This window comes from Amblyomma americanum, chromosome 8 (genome assembly GCF_052857255.1).
Source record: "Amblyomma americanum isolate KBUSLIRL-KWMA chromosome 8, ASM5285725v1, whole genome shotgun sequence".
Lineage (NCBI taxonomy): Eukaryota > Metazoa > Arthropoda > Arachnida > Ixodida > Ixodidae > Amblyomma > Amblyomma americanum.
Genome location: NC_135504.1, coordinates 14,908,575 through 14,936,453, shown reverse-complemented (window position 1 = coordinate 14,936,453; position 27,879 = coordinate 14,908,575). Strand labels below are relative to the sequence as shown.

Sequence of the window (27,879 nt, the reverse complement as noted above, 5' to 3'; positions counted from 1 at the left end):
AAGTAAATGGAGTCACCGCTAACATCTTCGTGATTTTATAATATCGTAACTGAAAACTGCCCCTCAACTAGATTTCTTTTCTCACAAGCAATGGAGCAGCAACGGCGTTGTGGAACCTCTAAATCGCTTAAAAGCGATTATAAATCTTAACTTTACTACTACCCATCTTTCAGCCTTCGTGTTGCTAGAATGAAGTTTTTTTAAGCTTATTTCTTAAATGCGTTCTTTTCATTTATTTGAAGCTTTTATCCTGATTTCGTTTTGTTTTCCAAAATGGAATTGATTGCGCTTGTATTTCATTTATAAAATCACTAGTTACCATAGAAATACATATATCAGTAGCAAACTCAGCTGCCAGGAGACATTTAAGGAGGCCTATTGCTCCGTCAGTTGTAGATCAAAAGTAACTGGAAAAGACAGTGATGTTCCAGATGGCCAATCAGACAACAACCAACTCCGAGAGTTACTGTGCTCAAAATTTATTCAGGGTAGATAGCAAGCCGCCTTTTGGAAACGAATTCTTTTGGCAGGTTCTTTTCTTCATTTCATAAAGCCTGGAAGGAAACAGAGATGTGGTAAGGATTACGTAAGATTTGTGTCCAATCATATATACAGAGCGTTCACTAGTATGTTTCGATATGTTATGTTTATTCCTTTTTAACGATGATTAGTATTTTGAATTTAAAGCCAACCTCTCTGTCAATTTAACTTGCGTGGAGATTTTTTTCATACATATGCCAAAATCTGTTACCTAAAATTTGTCTTTAAGGCGATACGGATGCAAGACGGCATTCAAGTTTGAACATTACATAAAATCATTACTAATAGATTGCTATAAATTATTTTCTTTATTGTTCTGTTACTGCAAGAAATCTAAGGTTTAAATGTTGCTCAGCAAATATCAAGTGACCAAAATGCCGTCTCTCCAGATATGAAAAGAGGTGTGACATATATCCAAGCAGCACATCTAAGCGGCCCTGTATTGGAACTGTATTGGCAAAAGGCAGTCCAACAAAGGACCAGTGTGAAACAATTCATTTTAAATTTTGGGCCGGGTACCTGTGCTGGTATCATATATTTTTATAGGTGGAAAATCACTTGTGCAACATATTGCTCTTGCGACACGGCGTTTTCCACTAGGGGGAAAATAGTCTAAAGCAGCACAGGTAAATGGCCTTTTGCTACACTTATATAGCCTCCCAGGAAACCATCTACCAAACCATCTACAACGGTTAAACATACGTGCCCGCCAATTCAGAGTGAATTTCGGGTGTTTGCAGTCGCGCAGAATAGTCAGATTAGGCTAGATTCACAAAACCTGTCATAATGCTGGATAAGCAAGCAAAAATATAGGTGGAAAGGGAATGCGATTTTAAGCCAGCGAGTAGTGAAGTGCACCATGGTCTGCGCCAATAGTCGCTCTTCGACCGATCTCACGACACCAGGGCTCGACCGGATGTCCTTCGCTTTAGAAAGATCAGGGGGCAGTTCTCTTCACATAAACATTTCGCTTGTATATAGTCTATTCTAAACTCAAGAACAGTGAATAGTGAGCTTTGAAACACCCAGCTACTGCAACGAAGAAAGCGATGGTTTTATAGGGCAGTGTGAAATTTTTTTCACAAAGCATCGCATTCGTTGGAAATCGTAAAAAAAGGAGAAGGCAAGATTTTTCTTAAAGGTGCTTTAGAGATATCGTCATACAACGTTTTTTTGTTTTCCAAGATACACATGACGGAAGATCAGAGTAAATGATTTATTAGGAATGGGAAAGATGGTTAGCGTGACCATGTCCAAAACGTGATGGTGAGCAGAATATATTCGTTAACATTACTGACACAGGCATTTTTTTCACTGGTAAAGATCTTGATCCCATTGTTCAGGAATGCAATGAAGCCATGATTGAATTAAAAAATGGTCGGAATCCAAATGTATGCGTATAAATGATAAGAAAACACAAGCTGTTGTTTTTCGTCCTAAAAATAAAATGCTTCCTTCCTCCATTGAGATTAAACTAAGCTCGCGGAGTAATAGTTTTACTATTACTTCTCCCCCTATCCTCTCTTCCTGTCCCCTCACCTCTTTCATTTCATTTCTCTATTCTGCCTGCTATCCTTTATTTACGCTTCCCCAGCTCAGGTGCTTCAGTATCGATGGCAGATGCCGGGGCTAGCAAAAATATTTTCCTTCCTTTTTATTTTGCTTACAAATTTTTCGGACACATTTTTTGGAAACTTTTTGCGGCCACGTTTTCGCCGACATAGTCTAGTGATCCTTTCGAAAGCATTAATAAGGTGAAAAGTTTATGACACACAATTTAAAAAAAAAACACGCATTCGTTTCTTGTGCAATGGTTTCAATAAAGCACTGCATCTTTACCCATACGTCACCTTTTCTTTATGGACACTTACACGTCATAGACAAGAGGCTGGTTATTCCATTGCGAGGCCCGAACACAGTAGCTGCGCTGTTCGAAATGTCGCAAGCAATGTTCATGAACACCGTTAGCGGCGCCGTAGTCAGAAGATAGAAGAATACGCACTGCAAATGAAATAAAGAGGCAGCGGACTCTGTGAACAAACGCATATGTTACATTTGAGAAGTGCGCATGTAGCAAGGATTAGTTAGGATTTTAGTGCTTGCTCATGCATCGCGTGATTGAATAGAACACTAAGAAATGCTACGCTATCATTTTGCAGAAAAAAGAGGGACTGACGCCCGTATTATAAAATTTTTGTAAAAACGTTATATCATACACGAACATCTATTCTGACATTTCCCAGTTAAGGAAAAGAGTTTGCTCAACAAAAAAATGTGGTATGGAGGAAAATTGAATATAAACGATACAGTTTGAACTAGCCACTTATTGAAGAAAAAATAAGAGCAAACACAGAACCGGCAGGTACTGTGATTAGACTGTTCAATTACTGCCGGCAAATAGATAAAAGAAATAGTTTGCGTTGCGCGTCTGTTCTCCTTACATCAATAAGAACTTGTTGGTTCTTTTCTAACAGGACGCGAAGTTCGTGATATATGGAATATTTATTGTGGCAATGGTTCGTTCCTCAGGTTTAGAAATAGTCGTCGAAAGCGCGGGAAAATAACTGAATTTTCTTCTGTTGATTGTATTTTTTCATAATTGGCTTAGAGGACAGTGCTCTAAAAATATTGCTTAGCAACTTATTAAGGCCATGTATGCTGAGACATAAGAATAATTTTCCACCGCTGCAGTGCACACTGTAGTGGCAAGCTACGAATCATTTTCGGTCACACCGGAGACGCGTGCTACCAAATCTCAGCATTGGAGAGTTCCTCAATTTCGCAAACGAGAGCTGGATTAATGGGCAATTCTAAAAGGTGCCATTTGGTCTAAGGCAGTGCGGTACAACAAGCAGTTGTGTTTGAATAATGCACTTAGTGAACTCTGTCAGCTTAAAAATAAAAAAAAACAATTAAGAGTCCTAACTGCTTTTTGGTGAAAAATATATCTCAGAACAAGGTGCTCGGAAAGCGATATTTCTATGCTCCAGGAAAACTAGAAGCAATGAAGATCTTTCTTGCTTTCGAAACGTCTAATATCAGGAGATAAGTATGATTTAGTCCTTACGATATAATGACTTTACTCATCCGGTGAATTTGAGTGACGGTGGCGCTCAAAGAATGACTGAAATCATTGAAATTGTTTTGCATCTCTTCTTTTCCTAAGTTTGAAGTCAAGAAGACAAAGCACAATGAAATTATCTAATACAGCAGGGCGGCTTAACGCATCCGGTAAATTTAAGTAACTGTGGCGCCCAATCATTGACTGAAGTAATTCAAGTCGTTATACCTACCCCCTTTTCCTAATTTTTAAGCAGCTCAGTCATTACAGATTGAAGTGGAGAAAGCCCAATGAAAGAATGTAATACGAAAAAAAACTGTTTACTTACTTCACCAGCCGAGCTAAGAGACTGCAGGAACGGTACCTGAAAAGATGAGAAATACAATACTTTCGAATCTTCTAAAGTACGTTCCAACCCGAACGTCATGGCGCGAAACGCACTCAAGCGAGCAAACAATAGATACGAAAAAAATTCTAGTGGCTACAAAGGAAAGCTATACAGCTTTCTCGGAAACCTCGTGGTTAAAGAAAAATTCGTCTTGGTCCGGGATTCGAGCTCGGGAGTATCACTTCACCGGAGAAGTTGCTCAACCAACTGAGCTAACCGGGACGCAAGCTTATGGTAGAGCGAAAGTGAATTGATCAAAAAATAACTAAAAGTGACAAGAGTTTTGGCAACCTTCTTGGTCAACTTCTTGGTCTTTGGTCAAGCAACTTCTTCCCTTACTCCCGCCAGATAAAAAAAATTGGCGGTGGCTTAGCTCTGGTTAAACTTGAGCTTACGCAATAGCTACAGCTGGCCGAGTGGAACCTGCTCAGTTGAATTGCAAAGTCAGTCTTTCGCCGCTCCGTTTCGCTGGGCGTTCCTTCTTCATCTTCGTCCCACTTGACACGGCGCATGCGCACAGCTGTGGCAGCTCGGTTTGGCCGGCGCGCAGCACCGCCGGCAGCTGCAGCTGCAGCTGCTTCGGACCACGTGGCTGGTCACGTGCCCAACAACGTAACGAGCCACGTGATCAGCCACGGCGCCGCGCCGCCGGCAGCTGCTCCGCACCACGTGATCAACCACGTGACAGCGTGGCTGCGGAGCAACAGGGTGGCGGCGCCGCCACGCTGAAGGCTCGAAATGCTACTGTAATGTAGCTATCGCTACAAAACAGACCTAACCAAATAATTACATGCGTCTTTATCTCAGAAAATTAACACATATATGTCACCATTCTTTATTAGTCTAATAGGAAAGGTAAGGATTCCGCACCCAATAATAATTTAGTTTTTTCCTTTCTAGCGACAGGGATTCACCCTAGCTGGAAGGTACGTCATATATTTTTTCTCAATTATGTAATAGACTGCGGACAGTGTTGTGTTCCAAAAATAGAACTGATTGCAATGGTTTGTACTCACATCAACTACAGATCCGTTGTTGCACGTCATGAGCGTGTTCTTGAGGCACTGTGAGAAGTAGGGAATGAAAATTTGACAAAAAGCGACACACAATCGATGACAGTAAAACAGACGCTTTAATTTAGGCCGATACATTTTGAGTACGGAGCCAAGGAAAGCACTAAGACATTTTATGCTTCTACTATAACACCTATGTAAATTTCGCAGTCCCGACAGAAGGTTGGAAAAACAGCCACGTAACGTTTTATCGCCGATCCGCCAAACGGATGTTGCTTTTCCCTCTATATTTGTTTCAATAACTGAAGAATGGCTCTAGCATCATTCGTCGATTTAAATGAAGACCACAGACAACTGTCACCTAGTAAGAGGACATCTAATGCTTAAGTCGTATTCAAGGATGATATCATGAAGAATGTATCTAAAAAAATGCCAACAACCTTTTAGGTGACGGATAGCTGAATGGGATGTTAATATTGAAGTTTATTATTATTTCATTATGAACTTTATTGACGTTTGTTTAATAAATACAATCGTTTTAAACGAGGTAATTCAGAAGAAAACATAGGATGAGCCATCGGCATTGTGGAGCTGAGATCCGAACTCTCACAAAGTTCAGTTTACGCTTCTCGCGGCCTCTGTTTGGTTCTTCTTTAAGCATGCCTCGACGAATTCAACTACCCTGTACATGTCTACTTGCCGAAGGAGACTTGTGCACCGAGGTCCTTTCCACAGAGAATTCAGTGCCGCTAATTCCTCTAAAGAAATGATAATTATCTATACTCAGCAAACAACGCACGCAAGCATCCCGGAAAATTGGTGTCGAATATTTGTGCACTCTTACTTTTCCGATGCTTCCAGGAAAGCCAATATTTATTGCTCCTTGGCAGATACTACTCGCTTGATTAATGCTTGAGTCAAATTCCTGTGGTATGAACCAGCCCAGAAAAAATCCTAGAAGAAAGAAAAATGCCCAGTGCTGCAGCTGATCAGGTTACTCTGAGAGTGAACAAAAGAACGAAGAGAAAATTTCAATGCGCATATAGTCCTTTTAACGCACAAAATGACGCATTCAATGCCTTAAGCAATGTGTTTAAAATGTTTTGTGATAATTTATACTTAGTGGAAGAAGCACGATTTTCATGATATTAAGCGCTCCGGATTGAAGATGTAAACGGAAGGCCTGAAGCAAGAGTAAGTACGTTGCTTTGCCTAATTGCGCAGCTTTTATGCAGAATGTGTTAATTGGTGCCCCTAGCATAATTCAAAATCCCTGTGGTCAGGACACAATCAGTTGCCCTTGATAAGAAGAGCTATGTTATGCTTAACTTCCGTGTGAGATGACGTTAGGGAGTACGATCGAAGTATCTGTCTCGTATATCGTTGGACACCTGAACCGCGCCGCAAGAGAAGGGATAAAGGAGGGAGTGGAAGAAGAAAGGAAGAAAGAGGTGCCGTAGTGGAGGGCTCCGGAATAATTTCGACCACTTGGGTATCTTTAACGTGCACGGACATCGAACAGCACACGGGCGCCTTAGCGTTCTGCCTCCATAAAAACGCAGCCGCTGCGGTAGGGTTCGATCCCGGGAACTTCGGATCAGTAGCCGAGCGCCCTAACCACTGAACCACCGCGGCGGGTTCCGAACATGGCTGTCACGACGCACTTAACCCGTCTCTATGGGAACATGTTAAATGCGGTAGGTCTTGTTACGTTAGGCAACTTTAATGCGCTCCACGAGAAAACAAATAAGTTCAGTTAGCAAAAAGCAATAGTTTACACCCGCTTATCTTCCACGCAGCAGTTGTTACGTCGTCAATTCGCCACGCCAGCTGCTCATTTGGTGTCGTGGAAAAGAAAACTTCAACTTACGGAGAATTGGTACTTTTCTTACGGCGACAGCTGCTAACTTCTGGGCCACGACGAGGGCATTCCTTGGAGTGAGGTTTTTCATGACGCCTTGTGCGGAACACTAGAGATGAGTAATGACCGTCAGGAAAGAGGCAAACGAAACAAATATCCATTTTTTTTTGCCGTGTGCTTTGTCAATTTCGTTGCGAAAGAGAGATTATTTACATTACGCTGCCGGCACAAATAAACGATGGTTCATCTGTCCAGGGTTCTATATTTAAGGTAATCTGGCAGAAAGTAAAAAAGTAACATAATTTTCTTTTTCACATGACTTTCTGAAGTTTATATAAAGTTCTCATGCCAAAATGTTTTGGGCTTTACATTGTTAAATACTTACAAACCGTTTTGATAATCTCCGGTCACCAAGTATCCAAGTTGTAGCCGGAGAGGCATAGAAAACTACTCACGTTAATAAGCGCTCGAAGTCCAGTAGTCAGGTTCTGCAAGGTAAAGAACGAAAGTATAAAGAGAAAAATGTCTAACAGGTTTAAGGCACTAGCTCTTAACGCTAAAATTAAGCAGTGTAGGAAATAGGACCCCACTACGGACTCTTATCGTATAAAGGGAGAAAAAGAATTTCTATAACTCAAGAAACTATGCCGGTTGTGAAACCGTAGTTTCGCTAAAAAGTAAGAAGTGCTTTCATTTTGAAATTTTTTTGTACCTTAAAAAAGGCCTATCACAAGAAGAAAGAATCCAAGAATTCCATTTTTATACAAGTTCTTACAGCGACCTTCTGGGCGTTAGTTTAGGGGGAATGTACGAAACAAGATTGACTGTAGCTTTCGGTGCCCCGCCGCGGTGGCTCAGTGGTTAGGGCGCTCGACTACTGATCCGGAGTTCCCGGGTTCGAACCCGACCGCGGCGGCTGCGTTTTTATGGAGGAAAAACGCTAAGGCGCCCGTGTGCTGTGCGATGTCAGTGCACGTTAAAGATCCCCAGGTGGCCGAAATTATTCCGGAGCCCTCCACTACGGACCTATTTGTTCCTCTCTTCTTTCACTCCCTCCTTTATCCCTTCCCTTACGGCGCGGTTCAGGTGTCCAACGATATATGAGACAGATACAGCGCCATTTCCTTTCCACCAAAAACCAATTATTATTATTATTTCGGTTCCGCATAAGGGATACATATATAATACAACTTCTAAGCAAGCATCGCAACTATTCTTTGATCTTGAGGGTTACCAATATGTCCATCGAAAAATCTGTTAAAGGGTGAAGATAAAGTGGTGGAAATTGTGTTGTCCACTTGAGTGATAAAACAAGCGGGCTCCGCAAGATAAACTTCTCCAAATTTTTTATTTTATTTTACAGAATAATGAAAATACTGAGAGAAGTACTAATTCCTCTCAGAGAGAAGGCGCGAACCTGAAGAAGTGCTTTATATGCGAGAATTTTTATTACTCGAAAAATATTAAACACTAATTATCTTTCCCGCTGTTATTTTTAGACAGAGAAATGCAGCACACTGTAGGCAACGGAAGGTTGTCGTCAAATACAGTTTATTTAGTTTGCATCGTACGCTATATATTGCCACTATGATAAAAATATTCACATTTCTGTTATTGTCTTTTCGCATAACAGTGCCAAAAACTTTTGTCTTTCATTCTTATTTCGTACGTCGCTACTGTGGCGCAATTTCCCGGCCCACCTTGTGGTCAAGGACAACTGAAGGACGCAACTTTGGCAAACATATGTTTCGGGTACACGTTTTGAGTGTGATTTCGCGAAGCTGTATACAGAATGTGACTACCAGCGTTGGCTGCCACTGGACAAGGCAGACGCCCGCCAGAGCGTCTGCCATGTCCAGGCGCACGCGCAAGCTTCAATATATTTTATTTTTATGGAATTACCTTTAGATTTCAGTATTGCGAGGCAGTGCTTTGCTCCGTTTTTCTCCCTTCACACACGAATGGTTTCCGAGCATTGCCGCCTTTAAGACGACAATGTGCTTAGTCTGTTAAGAAACTTCATTATTCCCGCAAGTACATTAGGTGCGAGGTATTTAGCTTGAAGATTATATAAGTGCATGCTCACCTTGTCGCCCGAGCAGAGGTACATGTCGCCTTTCAAGCACTAGAAAGGGAAAAATGGTGGTTAGCGTTGAAAATTAATTAATAATAATTGGTTTTTGGTGGAAAGGAAATGGCGCAGTATCTGTCTCATATATCGTTGGACACCTGAACCGCGCCGTAAGGGAAGGGATAAAGGAGGGAGTGAAAGAAGAGAGGAACAAATAGGTCCGTAGTGGAGGGCTCCGGAATAATTTCGACCACCTGGGGATCTTTAACGTGCACTGACATCGCACAGCACACGGGTGCCTTAGCGTTTTTCCTCCATAAAAACGCAGCCGCCGCGGTCGGGTTCGAACCCGGCAACTCCGGATCAGTAGTCGAGCGTCCTAACCACTGAGCCACCGTGGCGGGTTTTTGGGGAAAGGAAATGGCGCAGTGTCTCCCTCACATATCGGCGGACACCTGAACCGCGCCGTAAGGGAAGGAATTAAGGAGGGAGTGAAAGAAGAAATGAAGAAAGAGGTGCCGTAGTGGAGGGCTCCGGAATAATTTCGACCCCCTGGGGATCTTTAACGTGCACTGACATCGCACAGCACACGGGCGCCTTAGCGTTTTGCCTCCATAAAAACGCAGCCGCCGCGGTCGGGTTCGAACCCGGGAACTCCGGATCAGTAGTCGAGCGCCCTAACCACTGAGCCACCGCGGCGGGTGTAACCAATGGGCACTGATTGTGCGCTGCATATGGTTTCAGCTATCCGCTTGGTTATGCAGCCTCATACGTTAACACACTTTTTTATTATGATATTGTCACGACCCGAGGAGCCGTGCAGGTAGGCGTCGGGGGGAACCCAAGACCGGGAGCGTTTATTTAGGGAGCCAGGGTCCAGGTCACAGAGCCAGAGCGCCTCGAGAGCCAACCACAGCTTCGTCGTCGTTTCGACTAAGCGCGGAGGCCTCGCGGCGCGTTAGGCATGTGGCAATATGTTTCAACAAAATTACATGCAGCGCACCCGCCGCGATGGCTTAGAGGTTTTAACATTTTGCTTGTGCCGATATCACCGGACCGAATCCCGTTTGCAGGGGCCGTATTTCTATGAAGGCGAAATACAAAATAGCCAGAGAGGTTTGCGAACTACGGGGGCGCATTAAAGAACCCCATCTCTAACGTCGTCCCCATGCTAAAGAGCATGGCTGTTTTTAGGACATAAGGTGCCCACATTTTCTGCGCCGTGTTGCCAAACTAATGATCCCGATGAATTAGAAATACTTTTGATTATTAGGCACATGCGGGCCAGTCGGTTATTTATTCATCTAAAATCTTAGCAAGCATCGAGAAAATCGTCGACTTATAGACCAACGGGTAGCACTTGTTCGGTCGTTCGCATCTTTTGTAGCTGTCATCATATTTTTTGCTCCACTGAAATCTTCACGGCCAGAATCCACAATCAAACATGAATGTGCTAAAACATTGTATCTGGTGCGAAACAGTTCGGAGCGTACCACAATGTTGTGTAGACAATGTAATGTCCCTTCGAGAAGGTACGTCCCGCATGCCATGTCTTATCCGCAGCGGTGAAAAAATTTAATAATTGATTAATATTTTATATAATTCTTTCCTGCTTTTGTATTATCGATCCTCTTCGTTTTCCTATGTCCCAGATGTCTCACACTATGTACGATTCTGCCATTACCTCGCTCACTAAGAATTATGAATGAAGCAGGCTTTCGCCATCGTATTCTATTTGATTATTTAATGAGTTGTCAGAACTGAGCGACTCCTATATCTGGAAAGTATAGTTACGGCCTACAACAAGAAGGGTATTTTTCGCAGAATATAATCGAGTTATTTAGTGGTTCCTATTTATGACACTGTGCTGCTAAGATTCCTTTGAGCATCGTAATTCTGGTACCTCTCACACTGGTAAAAACGATATTATCTTTGAGACACAGCAACAAAAATGTTGAAAAAAATAAACAATGGGTTACCTCTCCAATTCCATATATATCAGGAATGCTGGCCTCAATGCAGTCGATCTGAGTCGTGGTGCCTGGTTTATAGCAAAGAAAATTAAGAGTTGTGAGGAATCCTCGAGAGGCACTTGGCGAGAAGCGAAAGCACAGGACAAAATCTGGCTGTGTTTTAAAGCAATGAATGTTCCTTCCAAACTGATTGCCGATCGCTTGAAACAGCCGAGGAAGATATGAAAATCAAGATTATGGCGTAGGCGCACTCTCACACAATCTTCATTCACGAGGTACTACCCTGCGCAAATAGAATCAATAGACGAAGGACAATCGTTTCTTCTGTTTCAGTAGAAGCAAGCAGAATGATTTGTGGGAGCCTTGTCAAGGGTTTTGTAGATAACGACGATTGCTAAATGTATTCTAAGCAATATTTTATTATTAAAACCCATGGTCTATTTCGGTGTCAAGTGAAGCTATTCGAGCCAGTATTTCCATCCATGAAAAAAGCGCATACAAAAATTAGAATTTTGTCATTTAGCAAAACAACTTGCTCTTTAATGAACTTTTAAGAAAAGTAAAAAAAAAGGCGCCTTATAAAGAAAGGTTGTGTTTCATAATTTTGCTTCTTCATTGGCTTCATTAGAGATTCTGGCTGTGCTTCTCTTGGAGGAAGTTGCGGATAGCATAAAATTGCAACCTAAGCCTCATTACTTTGAGAATAGTGTTTGCGGGAAGCAGAATGTGAGTATTTAGTAAATACATCCCCTGTTGTCTTCTGTTAAAGCATATGCATTTAAAACCGGTGTCTTGTTGAACCACTCAACAAGAACAAGGTAATAAGTGTCGCATTCACATTAGCGTTTTTTCTACACAGTGTTAAACCAAGGAATATGGCTATGTTCAAGCATAGGCGAAGGGCCGTCATTTTCTTCACAACCAAATGAGAACTGCAAACAAAATGTACCTGCAGGCACGTTCCGAAATAATTACTGACTTGAAAAACGAAGATATTAAAAAGCTGCAGAAAAAATGCGATCGCTCATGCAGATGTCTTGCACTAGGTCATGCATAGGCTTTCACTACGCGCTGCACTGAGATGCAAATCTGCAGGTTTTGAGCTAACGGCTGTGCCATTCTGTGGTACTTTTAAGCCTCGAGCGTCATTGAATGCGGTACACTTGGCAGAACTGCCCGTATTAAGCTATTTGCAGCGATCTGCATTGTGCCACTAAAAAAGCAACGTCAAGAAGGTACTCACCACCACTGACGAAACATAACTGAGTTGATGCCAGAAAGGCCAAGACCAAGGAAATAGCCATGGCGTTCATCGTGGAATGTCAAGATGCCGAGGTGACAGACTGCCTCCGATGTTGAAGAAACCAGGCGCAGCAGGTGTGTTTTCACGGCCAGCTACTGCGGTTTATATACTCCGAACAAAGATGTTGCTTGATGCTATAGGACTTACAGCCATGGGATTGCAACAGGATACCACGGACGTTAGTTTTTTCAGAAGTTATGTGTGACCGGGACAACGTAACGTGCGCAAGAGCTATGAGAAGCATAGGCAGCGCAGCGCATATTTCCGGAACCAACCTGATGATCCGGGTTGAAACGTACTATGGGTTGGAATGCACAAGATCATGGAGGCGGTACTCATAATTTGGTGCATTTATTGCGGAGAAGGACGCTTGAAACTTCCCCTACGCAAGGTCCGACAGACGAATGAATGCGGTCTCTCGACTCCTGGTTGCGTACCTCACAGCTGTCAACCTCTCTCACTTCCTTTTCCGTGCGCCACATGTTCGCTATGCGCAGTGTTGCAAGCGAGCAGCAAAACGTGGCGCGTGGAAAGATTGACTAGAAAATTGTTCTTTGCAGTTAAACTCGCCTAATATGGTTTTTGAGCAAAGGTACTAATTCTAAGAAATCGCGAGTTTTTATCCATGTTTCAAAAAATCTAGTTAGAGAAGTCGAGATATTTTCACCATTCTCACTCTTGAAGAACGCTCGTCACACACACACACACACACACACACACACACACACACACACACACACACACACACACACACACACACACACACACACACACACACACACACACACACACACACACACACACACACACACACACACACACACACACACACACACACACACACACACACACACACACACACACACACACACACACACACACACACACACACACACACACACACACACACACACACACACACACACACACACACACACACACACACACACACACACACACACACACACACACACACACACACACACACACACACACACACACACACACACACACACACACACACACACACACACACACACACACACACACACACACACACACACACACACACACACACACACACACACACACACACACACACACACACACACACACACACACACACACACACACACACACACACACACACACACACACACACACACACACACACACACACACACACACACACACACACACACACACACACACACACACACACACACACACACACACACACACACACACACACACACACACACACACACACACACACACACACACACACACACACACACACACACACACACACACACACACACACACACACACACACACACACACACACACACACACACACACACACACACACACACACACACACACACACACACACACACACACACACACACACACACACACACACACACACACACACACACACACACACACACACACACACACACACACACACACACACACACACACACACACACACACACACACACACACACACACACACACACACACACACACACACACACACACACACACACACACACACACACACACACACACACACACACACACACACACACACACACACACACACACACACACACACACACACACACACACACGCACGCACACGCACACGCACACGCACACGCACACGCACACACACACACACACACACACACACACACACACACACACACACACACACACACACACGCGCGCGCGCGCACGCGCACGCGCACACGCGCACATCTTGCATGAGAACCGGCATCCTGTTCGGTATGAGTGTACGTGTGTGATAGTCATATATTTGGCGTTATCCACTACTAACGCACCTGTATAGGCACGTGTGGTACCGGTAGATTTCCTTCCTTTTCCACCACCTGTGTTCCATGCGCCTGTCGTGACTCAAGCGTTGCCCTTCCACTGTTTTCGTAGGAACTTATTGCATATGATTGCGCAGTTACCACTCTGTACTTGCCTCTTCTGACATCTTTATTAACGAGAACTTTGGGCTACTAAAGACGGTCTTTCGGCGCAGTTAGTGGAGATTGTTCTTTTCTCATAAACACTTGAGTCGCGGCGCAAAATCATAAGAAACATAAGTTTTCTAAGGACATTCCACCGATATATACCAGCATTCTAGTGAAAACGTTTCCCTATTGAATATAGACATGTGGGAGAGACCACGGTCCAGATGTCTGAAGCATGATGATGATGATATCATTATTGTTGTGCTGATGAAAAAAAGTATATATATGTTCTGTGAGACGCCGCAAATTGCAAAGAGCTCCGGTTTAACTTAATCCTCAGCAATCCACAAGGCGTCCTCTTACACACGGGAATTTTCAGGGCGTTAAGCCTCACAAAGTGTGCCATGCGAATTTCGTGAACACTAAAGGGACCGCTTGAAGGACTTGTGGCTTTTATATATCCATGTGTCTCGCGCTGACCATCAGAATTCGTTTTGAGTGGTTTTGAAGTTCCTCGTAAAATCTGTAAAAACTGGCATGAATGAGATCGCGAACAGAAAGGACAAAACGTGCATTCATTGCGAAGCTGCAAGAAAGACATCAAGCAACCCGCGATTTTTGTGACGTCCAGCACAGTGAGATAACTGGTATTGAGAGAGCTTACAGTGGGAAATGATGACCCTGTTTGATGTTATCTCAGCGCAGCTTGTCCTTGTGAGAGTGGTAAAGACATAATTTTGTACACAGCGAACAACGGATGACTGAGAAGCCGTTTACAGGAGTTAAGTGAAACATATTCAGTGTGTATAAACTTCCCGAAGCGACAGATAGGCTATGAGAGGCACGGTAATGGTAGGCTTCGGATAAATACAGACCATTCGGGGCTGTTGACGTGCGCTGGCTTAACGCAGACCGCGGTGGTTTGCGTATTTCGGCTCAGTCGATGTACATTCGCTGTTGCTAGGGTCGAACCCACGGGAGTGAATAGCCTTCAGTAACTAGCCGAACGCCATGCCCTATGAGCCATAGCGGCGGTTTGTGATGAAGGCACTCTTAAATGAAAGACGCCCAAATCAGACTCACTTTTTAAAGTGAGTATTGAAGTACTACTTTACGGTATTGAAACACAATAGGTTACTTCCACACTTAGCGTACTGGAGCCCCAAAAGCGAAAACAAATGTTTATTTTTGAAACAATGAGTCTAATCGGCGATTGTGTGAGCGGAGCTTCTACGATCTGTGTTCCTGTAAAAAAAAATGTTCTTGCTTACGTAAGGTCTTTTTGTAGTGCGGTAGGAAGCAAAAGATTGTAGCAGGTAATAATGTTTATTTCTAGTGAAAAACATAACGCAACGACAAATGTTATTTATAGATATGTCACTTGCGTTGTTCTTGCGTGTAATTTCATAAGTGAAAACAAAGACTTATTCCTGGCGTTTTATTGGCCCACATTAAAAAGAAAAAAGTAAAATTCTTCGTTGTAAGAAATCTTCCATATTATGTTTTAGCGCGTTCACCTTTTGCTTTAGTTTATGCCAAAGGGTATTTAAATTCTTGAGCATAGCGCTTTTTAAGAAAATTGCTTCCAAATCTAGCAAAATTTCGTTTCTTATAGTTTCAGACACGATTAAAAATGAAGAACATCCAGATTAGAATACGTGAGATGAATTATTATACAGATAGCTTCTTCGGCTGGAATCGAAAAGTTCAATTCGGAAATATCTAGCTGGAAGAGAAAAACCTTTTTTGAAGTTCTAAACAAATCTCAAAGGTAGGAAATGCTAGACTGTGACTTCACTACAGAACACGCACCTGCAGCCGCCTATTTCTTTGGCACGCATATGTCCTTCGGTGGCAAAGTATGCCATCGCATTTTTTTTTCTGCGCGATAATTAGAATTCAAGTAACCGTTTGAACACTATGTATGTGGATGCTCTCTCATTCGCATTTTAAGTTAATATATTTGACTGATGAAAGAAATCATCACTGCTTCGAGGCTATTGTTCACGCAACTGATTTATCAGAGAGGCACCACTTTGTACTGCGCTGATTCAATATATTGAAAGTTCGGTATATCAGGCAATTAGTAGGTGTACAGGTAGGCTGCTCTAAACGATTTTCCTTCTTTGTACATATTACAGCTGAAAGTGCTCGTGTTAGTGAAACCTCACAACCAACAAGGATCAATATATCCTTAGGATATATTGCTCCTATATCCTATATGAACACATTTTATATGATCCTATATGATCCAATAAGATCCTATATGATGCTATATGAACATATCCTCAGGATATGTTGATCCGTGCTGGTTGTGACGAAACAAAATGCACGCGCATTTTATTTCGTCACAGACATAAGACAACAATGGAGTTAATGGAAGCCTACCATATTCGGGAGAAGCAGGATGAATGCGTTAGTCAGCCCAAGTTATTGTTATTCAATAAGGAGATTGTCTTCATGGACAACAGTAGATTTGTTTTAGTGGTTTTGGTTTTTTCGTGTTTTTTTGGTTGCCGCGGCAGTCCAGCTATCGGGGTGTAGGGTTTTAACCACTGACCTTTGATGTGATCCTAATATTGTATTATGGGCATATGTGCAGGAGCTATTAGGTCATGTGATTGTTAGTCATAAATACCTTTTTTTTCTGAATAAAAACCAACTACATATGATTCCAGGCATTTTTAAGGTTATGAAATGGTCTGAATCAATACATAGTGTGCTGTAAAACCGTTTAAATATAATGTCAACAAGAAACAAAAGTGATGGTTCTTATTGAACCATTTTTTAGTTAAATTCCTTAAAAGACTTTTGTCTGTGGTGTGGATGCGAAGAACATAAGCTGAAAAGAACACATCTGTTTTTAAAACTTTAGGGTTCTTTCTCTTCAAATGGATAGCAGTGTATTAGAGGAATAGATTACCTACATGTGCTCCACATGACCCTTGTTTACATTGTGTATCGTCATGTTGCTCCGCAAGTGTCCTCATATATATGAACAGCGTTCCATAACTTCTTTTTTTTTCTCCAGTATTCCCTCTTCCTGGACCGCGCGTGCGGTTGCCTTGGTACACGAGTATCTTATAACATGCTGACTATGTTTTCAGTTTACATTCTGTGAATAAGTTGCACATTCGTAGCCCCTGACCTTCGGGCTACTGCTTTTATGAAACGAACTCCAGAGTTCGACGAAAACTCGTCTGGCACGGAAATGATATGATTCTGAAAAACGTCGCCAAGAAAAGGAAGAAAAGGTTTAAAACAAATAACGTTTCGGGACCTCTACTGGTTCCTTGTTCACATATGAAAACTAAAACAGGATCGGCCGTGTTTATACGAGTGAAGGTCGCTGTAAAGAGCATGCGTATGCTGCAGGCATGGGCCCACGTGGCCGATTAAGTGCCTGCGGAGTTGATTGGGTATGGAATGACTCTAGCAGTAGTAGGGACGATAATGAACTCTCGGTGGATATGATACTGGCGGCGTCCCAGACTATAATGTGACCGGTGCACTTTTGGTGATCTGCCAAGGCGCTTTCCGCGGCGCGCCCGTTGGAAACGTCATTTTTATGTTCCCTGAGCCGTCTCCTGTAGTCCCGAGATTAGCCAATGTAGGCTGCGTCGCAAATCCTGAAAAGGAATCTTGAATACAACCGAAGGGTATCTAGTGCTTTGTAACCTGTCTTTCATGCACACAAGTTGTTGTCTGAGCTTGTTTGTATGCACGTGGAAGATTTGAACGTCACAGTCATTGAAGATTCTTGCCAGTGTTTCGCTCACACCAACCGCGTAAGGAATATGGCGGCTCGCTTCCGCTGTTTCTTTGGTGCCGTGGGTGGATTAATGTTTTGGGTAGCCATTTTTTAGAGAGTTCTTCACTTATCCTTTTTTCTTCTTTCCTTCGCGCCTGTGGGGATGCGCATAGGCGTTGCGCGCGTGTGAAGAGCGCTGATGCTACGGAGAGCTTGTGCCCAACCGGATGCGCAGAGGCAAAGTTCAGGTATTAGACTGTATGTGTGGCTTTTCGGTAGACCGGCGTCAGGAGGCCATTCGTTGTGCGCTGTATTAAAACATCGAGAAAGGATATGAGACCGGAAGTGTCCTCTTCCATAGTGAATCGGATCGCTGGCTGAATGGAGTTCAGATGGTGAAGTAGTTCAGGCGCGTCTTCCCGGTTCAACACGCAAAAACACTCATCTACAAAGCACAGAAGCACTTCAGGGCCATGAGGAAAAGGAAAAAAATTGATTTTTACCTGTGTGCCAGTAGACTTCGCTGTCCAGTGCGGCAAAGATGTCCTTGAAAACGACGAGACGCTTGCCAACCGCAAGCCGTTTGAAGCTGTGGACCTATGCCGCCTTTTTAAATTTTCCCTGGAGAGCACTTACTTCGTTTTTAAAGAGGAGTTCTACAGGGAGGTCTTTGGAACCACCATGGGCGCTTCAATTTCGGTCACTTGCGCCAGCCTTGCTTTGGAAACCATCGAGGCACTCGGCCTTGCTTCTTTGCGAACATTCTACGGAGCTTTTCAATCACTGCAGACTACTGAAGGAATGGCGTTATCTCGACAACAGCGTCGTTCGAAAACACAGCCACTACCACAAGAAGGCAGATGCCTTCGACTGTTCTTGAACAAACTGCCATGAACCCTGCTCCAAGGTCTTTGGGGTTTCGTTCAGAAATATGCAGGCGTCTTGGGATCGTTTTTCCTGACCTCTTGACATTTCATTTTCATTTCATTCATTTTTATTTCTTCTTCACAACATGACGTACACATTGTGAAAGGGGCCAAGAAGAAAAGCCGTTCCTTTACGGCTTGAAAAAAAATCTTGGTCCCCCCTGGCATTGACGGCAACGAAGCAACACAATCCAGAAAACAAATGTACAGAAAAAAATATACAGAAATATACAGAGACAAACAAAATTATAACTTGGCATTTTTATGAAAGGTATGGCGACAAGCTCATGGAACGGTCGGGAAATAAAGACATGCAGTCATAATGAAACAGTGGCTAAATATCTGTACAAGGTGTTTTGTTTATGAAATGTGTGGTGTGTATTAGGGACATGCAAATTAATAAAACAACGCCTTCAGGTTCCGGAAATTTAGTCCTAAAATATCTGTTCCCGCTTTAATATGTTCATATGACTTGCAGTGCCGAACGAAATCCTGAATCTGTGCGTCAATCATGAGGCACCAAATATAGGACCTTGCGAGAGCTTTCATCCCCGTAAGTCCTGGATGATTTTCATGTAGCATGCCAAGCATTTGCTTCTGAAGTTGTTCAGGCACACGGTTACTTGCGGTAGACTTACTAGGACTGTGTCCATCATTCGCTGGAACAACTCGGAAGCTACCTAAGCCTCGTACGGCAAACGTCGCAGGTTATACAACCGTTTCATGGTATTTGTCGAGAGCACCTCCGCTGTGGCGTCATCAGCTACAAGCTGTTGGTACGCCGGCATCAAGCCGAACTTCTAAAAAACGCGACCTTTGCCCAACTTTGCGAACAATCCTCGATTCGTAAACAAAAGGTAAACGTTGTTCTTTAACGCTTGGTTGACTGTGCTTCGGTAAACACCGCCGATTCTAAGCGATCCGTTCTATTTTCGAACAACGACGGCAATTGTAGCCCATTCTGAATAATGCGTTTAATGCAGAATCTCTTTTCTGTCCAACTCTGCTATGACGTCGTCCTCAAGCGCAAACGCAACGCTGCGACATTTCAGAAACCTTGTCTAAGCGTTTTGCTTGAGCTTAATGTGAATTGGCGGCAGCTCAGCGCCCGGAAACGACTCTTTTAAAATGTCTGGATACCTAGACATGATAGCTTCTTGCCCGTTGCTTACGGTGTGAAGACCTGTAAGCTCTATGTTTAACGCCTTGAACCAGTCACGGTCTATCAACGTGATGCCTTTATTTCTCAGTACCATCAGCGCCAACGTCGAAATTTCGCCTTTTGAATTCTACGGCAGCCGTGGCGTTCTCCGCAATGTCAAGACCTTCTTTCATGCAGGTGACGAGGTGGGCATCTGACTGTTCCATATCGGTACTTTTCGCGACTAGCAGCTTTTAACATTCTTCGCGGCTTATGATTGATGCATAGCTATTCCCGAGTCTATTTTCATCTGCACGTTCCGACCCCCAATGCTCATGCTGATAACAAATCTGGGACAGCTCCTTACTTGACTAATGCGATAACGTACCAATATGACCACTATGTATATTGTGAGTGATTACGCCCGGCGCTCGCTTCGAACAAAACGTACCTTGAGTGCAGTTGTGATGGCTTCGGGTTGACATGGTCCTTTACGGCGTCTACTTTGAATCGGTGCTCGACACGTGGCATTCGTTTTTGTTTAACGAGGGTTGCTGTTAGGGAGTACGTTGCCTCGCCACAGCAGCTCAGTAACGCTTCCCTCTTGTCGTCGTCCTCTCTCAGCTTGTTCGATGCGTGGCACAACTCGATGCGCTCCACGTAGTCTTACCACGATGAATTAACGTTAAGACTCAACTCGCTTACGCGACTACCGAAAGCAATCTTGCCAACCACGTCCGACCTTACCCGCACAGTTTAGACCGTGCTTCATTGCCACTGTAATGGTAGAAGGAGGCGCCACAGGAGCTGGAGGCAAAACTGTTTATTCGGTAAAAACGTTAAGAGCAGGGGACAGACAGTCACGTGGAAAAGAGGCGCCGCACGTCACATGATGCCCGGGCCAGACACGACGTGAAGCGAGCTGCGCACGTTACCACTCATGGTGCGCACAGTGGCACGTTATCACAGTTAGCTAGTAGGCGGCGAGGAGGTGGGGCTTCCCGGTCATCAGAGGCGTGTAAGCTAGCGGCGCAGTACCTGAAACAGCACAACTGCGCTGCTTGTCTACTACATCGTGGTCGCATCATACCCCTGGCTTCCTGCTTACTTAATTTCAGTTTTGACGGAGTGTAACTCGCATTCAACGGCCAGCTGTGCCTTTCATGTCAAGAATACTGACCTTTTTAACCGAGTTCTTAAAACTGAAATCGCAGTACTTTCATCTTGTTTATTTTCTTTTTTTCGCAACATTAACGTATTCAAGTTATGTACGCGCCAGACTAGCATCACTAGCTTGTTTTAGTTGAAACAGTTTAGCGCGCCTCAGCGTAGTATAAACGTGGTGATCAAACTTTGCTTAGCATCGAAACGAGAAAACAGACTTAACAGGCAGCAACTGCTGTGTTCTTTGACAAACACATGTGTCGGGTACTTGTTTTGGGTGTAATTTCGCGAAGCTCTATACAGAATGTGACTACCAGCATTGGGGACAGATGTTCTGGCGCACGCTTTAATATATTTTATTCTTACCGGATAGTCTTTAGGTTTCAGTATTGTAAGGCGATGCTTTCCTCCGTTTTTCACCGTTCACACATGAATTGTTTCCAAGCGTTGCGATCTTTAAGATGACAATGGGGTTAGTCCATTAAGAACCTTCATTATTTTCCTACGTTCATTAAGTGCGAAATTTTTAGCTTCAAAATTATATAAGAACTGCATGTTTACCTTGTCGCCTTAGCAGAGGTACAGATCGCCTTGCAAGCACTGGAAAGAGCAAAAACAGTGGCCAGCATTAATAAAAATAATAATTAGTTTTTGGGGAAAGGAAATGGCGCAGTACCTGTCTCATATATTGTTGGACACCTGATCAGCGCCGTAAGGGAAGAGGTAAAGCAGGGAGTGAAAAAAGAAAGGAAGAGAGAGGTGCCGTATTGGAGGGCACCGGAATAATTTCGACCACCTGGTGATCTTTAACATGCACTGACATCGCACAGGACACGGGCGCCTTAGTGTTTTAACTCCATAAAAACACAGCCGCCGTGGTCGGGTTCGAACCCTGGAACTCCGGATCAGTAGCCGAGCGCCATAACCACTGAGCCACCGCGGCGGGTCAGTTAGCATTGAAAATTAGTTTTGGGGGAAAGGAAATGGCGCAGTAACTCTCTCACATATCTCGACAGAGCCCTGAACAGTGCCGTAAGGGAAGAGATAAAGGAGGGAGCGAAAGAAGAAATGATGAAAGACGTGCCGTAATGGAAGCTCGGGAATAATTCCGACCACCTGGGGTTCTTTAACGTGCACTGGCGGCGCACAGCCCACGGGAAAAAATTGAAAATTAGAATTAGTTTTTGGGGAAAGATCCGGAGTTCCCGGGTTCGAACCCGACCGCGGCGGCTGCGTTTTTATGGAGGAAAAACGCTAAGGCGCCCGTGTGCTGTGCGATGTCAGTACACGTTAAAGATCCCCAGGTGGTCGAAATTATTCCGGAGCCCTCCACTACGGCACCTCTTCTTCCTTTCTTCTTTCACTCCCTCCTTTATCCCTTCCCTTACGGCGCGGTTCAGGTGTCCAACGATATATGAGACAGATACTGCGCCATTTCCTTTCCCCAAAAAACCAATTATTATTGTTATTATTTGGGGAAAGGAAAGGGCGCAGAATCTCTCACATATCGGCAGAAACTTAACCACGCTGCCTTTGAAACGCGGCTGCCGCTGTCGGATTCAACCTCGAGTACTGAAAATCATTAGCTGAGCGCGCTAACCACTGAGGTGCCGCTGCGGGCGTTAGCGTTTTCACAACCTGAGAAATTCTTGTATGCAGAATAATAATTTGAATCGCAATTACGCATTCATGACGTGCGCCGCTTTCAGTTTCGCGGTAGGGCAGTCGTACTAAAGTGAATGGTATTTTTACTGCGTTAGAGACAGAAGGCAGTACTGTAAACTAAGAACGAAAACCACGCAAAGGACGATACACAGGGAAGAAGTAGACAGGACGAGCGCGGACTTGCAACTGTTTATTGAAACACATCTTCCTTCCATCACCAACCCTACGCATGCGCAACAAGCAAACTCTATCTTATCGAGTTCAAGAACTTCAGCTCCTTCCTGTACAGATAGACCGAAGCCTCGCTTACACACACTTCTCGGGCCCATATCTATCAATCTGCCATGCTTCGATGACCTCACGTGTTTTCGTTGGGCTCCCACAGCGGCATGCATTTGCCCAAACACTGTCTTTCTTGTGACAATAAATGCACGCCACTCTTTGAGCGTACAAAGATAATCGGAAGGGCCAAAAACCAGAAAACACGTGAGGTCATCGAAGCCTAGCAGATTGATAGATATGGGCCCGAGAAGTGTGTAAGCGAGGCTTCGGTCTATCTGTACAAGAAGGAGCTGAAGTTCTTGAACTCGATAAGATAGAGTTTGCTTGTTGCGCATGCGTAGGGTTGGTGATGGAAGGAAGATGTGTTTCAATAAACAGTTGCAAGTCCGCGCTCGTCCTGTCTACTTCTTCCCTGTGTATCGTCCTTTGCGTGGTTTTCGTTCTTAGTTCATGTATTACCAACTAGCCCCCCATCGTACACTCCTGCAGTACTGTACCTTTAAGAAGAGACATTATGGCGTGCGCAATCCGGCAAGATGCCTAGAAATTTGTGTCGCATGGTTGTGCGAGTTAAGAAACCACAGGTTTAGATTTTTGCTATCTGTAGGTATGGTTATTCGCTTGAATATTATGTAAGCCTTCGATCTTTGTCACGATGCATCGTGTTTTAAAGCAAAAGCTTTACTACTACCCTCCGTAGCTTCGTCGTGTGCGCGAGTTTGACATTGAATCCAGGACAAATCTTCCATTCCAAAAACCTTTATTTCCTCCGCGTTCGCCGATGCTCGTCGCGATATGCTCGCGGCCTATAGGGCGCAGGGCATACTACCAGACTCCATCAAGACGCTATTGTGGCCGCAGGGCAGTGCGCGCACTCGTGAGCGAACTTTGGTGAGCCTCTGTGCATTCCTCGAACACACGGGCTTGACGTCCCGTCTGTTCTCCGTCAGGTAGTTACACGCAGTGACCGAACGCTCCGCGAGTTCTACCTTGAACGATTAATAACTGGACGCCCCACTCCAGTTGTAACCTACACAGTGCTGTGCGCGTGTGTGATTTAATTCCTCTTAAATGAACTAATCACGCGCACAACCTGGACACAGTACTTATTGTGTAAATAGTTTGTACATATTACTTCTCCCCCTGTCCTCTATTCCTGTCCCCTCACCTCTTTCATTTCATTTCTCCATTCTGCCTGCTGTTCTTTATTTCCGCTGCCCCAGCTCAGGTGCTTCAGTATCGATGGCAGATGCCGGGGCTAGCAAACATCTTTTCCTTCCTTTTTACTATTATTTTTAATAAAACCACTACCACCACCACCACCATCAGAAGGGAGCCCCCCTATTCCCTACCCCCGGCACGCGGGCCTAGGGGGTAGGGGCGGGACCCCCGCGATTAAAGGCAGGCAAAGATTTGCTGGGTCTTCGCGGCCTCCACCGCCAGATGAATGGCTTGCTTCTGCTTGACGGGGTCCGTGCTCCGCAGAAGGGTCTCCCAGGCGTCTCTACTATCAATTCCTTCGTTAGCCCCTGGGAAGTCTACACATTCCCAAATTACGTGATCGAGGGTCCCCTAGTCTCCACATTTTTTGCACTTATCATCTATGTCTTCGTCTTTGAGGACGTGCGATGCCCAGACCGGATTAATGTAATTTCCTGCCTGTAATCTGCGCCAAATCGTCGCCTCTGTTTCCGAGCTCTCTGTCCGGTTGAGGTATTAGTCTCCTTTGTAATCTGTAGTTTTCAGTTATTTCCGTGTAATTCTGCAGTCTCTCGTCTAGTTCTTTGCAGTCGGACGGTTCTGCTCCGGCTCGGAAGTAGAGATCTCGAGCCAGAGCGTGTGCCGCCTCATTGCCTGGAACTGACGTGTGAGCTCGTGCCCATACGAGGCTAATTTTCCTGTCTATCTTTCCTCCTGTTAGTATCCGCACCGCTTCTGGTGCAATCCTACCTCTACCATAGTTATATATGGCCGTTTTGCTGTCGCTTTTTATGAATTTTGCTTCTGTCCCTACGCAAGCAAGCGCTATTGCAGCTTCTTCTGCTGACTCCGGATTGCGGCTGCGTATGGTTGCTGATGAGACTGCCTCACCCCGGCCATTCACCATCGAGGCTACCGCCGCTCCCAGCTTGCCACTCACCGCGTCCGTGTATGCTACAGTTTTCTAGTTTGCCTCGCTGAAGCGCCTGACTAGCGCCTCAGCTCTCTTCTTCCTCCTTTCCTTGTGAAAGGTGGGGTGCATATTCCGAGGGAGAGGATCCACCCTAAGTTGTTCTCTAATTATTCTTGGGATGTTCTGCTTCTTTTGCATACCCCTGTCTATTTGTAGTCCTACCATGTTTAGGATAGCCCTACCTGTGCTGGATTGGCTAAGTCTTTCCAGCTGGGCTGTTTTAACAGCCTCGGCGATTTCCCTCCATGTGTTGTGAACTCCCATTCCTAAGAGTCTTTCGGTTGAAGTGCTTATGGGTATACCGAGTGCTCGCTTGTAGCATCTCCTGATTATCGAATCTAGTTTGTCTCGTTCCAAGGCCCGTATATTAAGGTATGGTGTGGCGTAGCTCAGACGGCTAATAACGTAGGCCTGCACCAGCTTAATTAGGGTCGTCTCTTTAAGCCCTATTCCCTTGAGGGCTATTCGCCTAAAGATTCCTATGACCTGTGCCGCATAGCCTTCCAGCTTCTTTATAGTCGCATCATTATATCCGTTGCTTTGGATATGGAGACCAAGAATCCTGATCTTGTCTACCTTGGGGAAGGGTTTACCGTCGACTGTGATGTTAAAGTCATTGCTTTGTTTAAGTCTCAGAGATTTAATGTTGTACACCAGGAGCTCTGACTTCTCTGGTGAGCACGAGAGCCCCCTAGCTGCTGCGTTGTCTACCACTATATTCGTGGCTTCCTGCAGCTTGCTCTCGATGTCAGCGTCGCTACCCTGGTTTATCCAAACGTTTATATCGTCCGCATACATGCTGAAGTTTAGGTTTTCTATCTCTTTGAGTCTCGTGGGGAGGCCTCTCATTGCGAGGTTAAAGAGGAGCGGGGATAGTACAGAGCCTTGGGGGGTACCTCTGCTTCCCAACGTGATTTCCTCTGATTCTATGTCCTGATATTTTATACGCGCTGTCCTATCAGACAGGAAGTCTTTTATGTAGTTGTAGGTTGTACAGCCTACACCTACTTCTTGCAGTTCTGCTAGGATTGCCTCGTGCTTGACATTATCAAAGGCTTTTTTTAAGTCTAATCCTAAGATTACCTTTGCGTCTCTCGACCGCGAATCTATGATGTCGTGCTGAAATCTCAGCATTACATCTTGGGTGCTCAAGCTCGGTCGGAAGCCGATCATCTCGTTTGGCCATAAATCGAGTCATTCTCGTTTGGATCACGTGCTCCATTAACGTTCCTACGCAGGACGTAAGAGAGATTGGTCTAAGGTTTTCCAGCTTTGGTGGTTAGCCTCGTTTAGGAATTAGTATAATACTAGCTTCCTTCCACTGCTTGGGGAGCTCACCCGTTTCCCACACTTGCTGGATGTAGCTTGTAATTGCTGTGGTCGACTCGTCATCTAGATTCCGCAGCATTGTGTTTCTGATTCCGTCCGGGCCCGGAGCGGATTTCATTTTGAGCTTAATTATCTCTGCTCTCACCTCTGCCTCCGTTATAGGCGCATCGAGTTCCTTTCTGGGAGGCCCCCTATACTCCGGTAGGCTAGAGCGAGTTACACCTGCTACGTATGTTTGTAGGATTCCCTCAATAAAATCCTCGTCTGACCCATCATATACGTGTCGCGCTTTGGCTAGCCTGATTTCTGCCTGAGATTTTGATTTGGTTGGATCTAGCAAGTGTCGCAGAATGTTCCACATTTTTGCTAGGCTCTTACCGCTTTCCATGTCGTCGCACCTGCTACACCAGTTTTGCTCGCAAAGTTGCATCGCATACTTTTCGATCTCCCGGTTGTGTCTGGCTATCCTTCTTTTGAGGTTTCGATTCCACCTTTGCTCTTTAAATCTGCGTTCTAGGCCACATTTTGCTTCCCATATGTGGAGGAGCCTGCTGTCGGCTATTACTGGAGCGTCTGAACCCTCTAAAGATATCGTCGCCTCGGCGACGTGTCTCTTTAGTGTATCTGTCCAATCCCCAATGTCTGTGATGGTTCCGATCGAGATTTCTCCCCGTCGTTTTCTAAATATTTCCCATTTCGTGACTTTCGGCTCTTTTAGCCGGTTTTCTCTCTCCCCTGTCATTAATGTTGTGGCTATTATATAATGATCACTTCCCAAGTTTTGCTCTGTATTCTCCCAAGTAACCGCTATTGCGTTCTTGGAGAGCGTCAGATCAGGCGTGGTGTCCGCCATCACGCTATTGCCTCTTCTGGTCGGGCAGCCTGGGTCGGTGTGTAGTGTAAAACCTAGCTCTTGTATGTCCTCCCATAGCTGCCTGCCCTTGCCGTCTCTTCTTCTGTAGCCCCACTCCTCGTGTTGCGCATTTAAGTCGCCCACTATAATCAGGGGATTTCTCCCCGCCGCCTTCAGGGCCTTCTTAAAGATGGCCCTGAATCTTACTTTCCGTAGTTTCGGTCGCGAGTAGATGTTTAAGAGAAAGAGGCTCGGCTCTTCCTTTCGCCCCGTGAGCATCTCTACTAAAACCCCTTCTATGTCTGTAGAGTTGATTTCGTGTTCAGTTGTCGCTATGTTTCTTTTCACTAGAGTCGTTACGTGTGATTTCTCTCCCCTATGACTGTGAAATGCC

The 27,879-nt window shown here is 44.6% G+C and overlaps 2 protein-coding genes across 5 annotated transcripts in view; both read right to left on the bottom strand.

Moving 5' to 3' along the window:
- LOC144100077 (uncharacterized) overlaps window positions 1-27,879 on the bottom strand; it is a 276,109-nt gene that overhangs the window by 58,143 nt on the left and 190,087 nt on the right. The window lies entirely within an intron of this gene.
- On the bottom strand, window positions 457-12,648 carry LOC144100075 (uncharacterized). 2 transcript variants are annotated; one of them, XM_077633116.1, is made up of 11 exons: window positions 12,486-12,648; window positions 12,151-12,305; window positions 10,914-10,975; window positions 8,950-8,988; window positions 7,319-7,351; window positions 6,873-6,972; window positions 5,847-5,956; window positions 5,006-5,053; window positions 3,930-3,965; window positions 2,412-2,541; window positions 457-554 (listed from the first exon to the last, which is right to left on the bottom strand). In XM_077633116.1, the coding sequence occupies exons 2-11, from the start codon at window positions 12,218-12,220 to the stop codon at window positions 541-543; spliced, it is 642 nt and encodes a 213-aa protein (XP_077489242.1). In that variant the 5' UTR covers window positions 12,221-12,305; window positions 12,486-12,648; the 3' UTR covers window positions 457-540. The 2 variants fall into 2 exon arrangements, with proteins under 2 accessions (XP_077489242.1, XP_077489241.1); XM_077633115.1 differs by having other exon boundaries at window positions 12,151-12,648.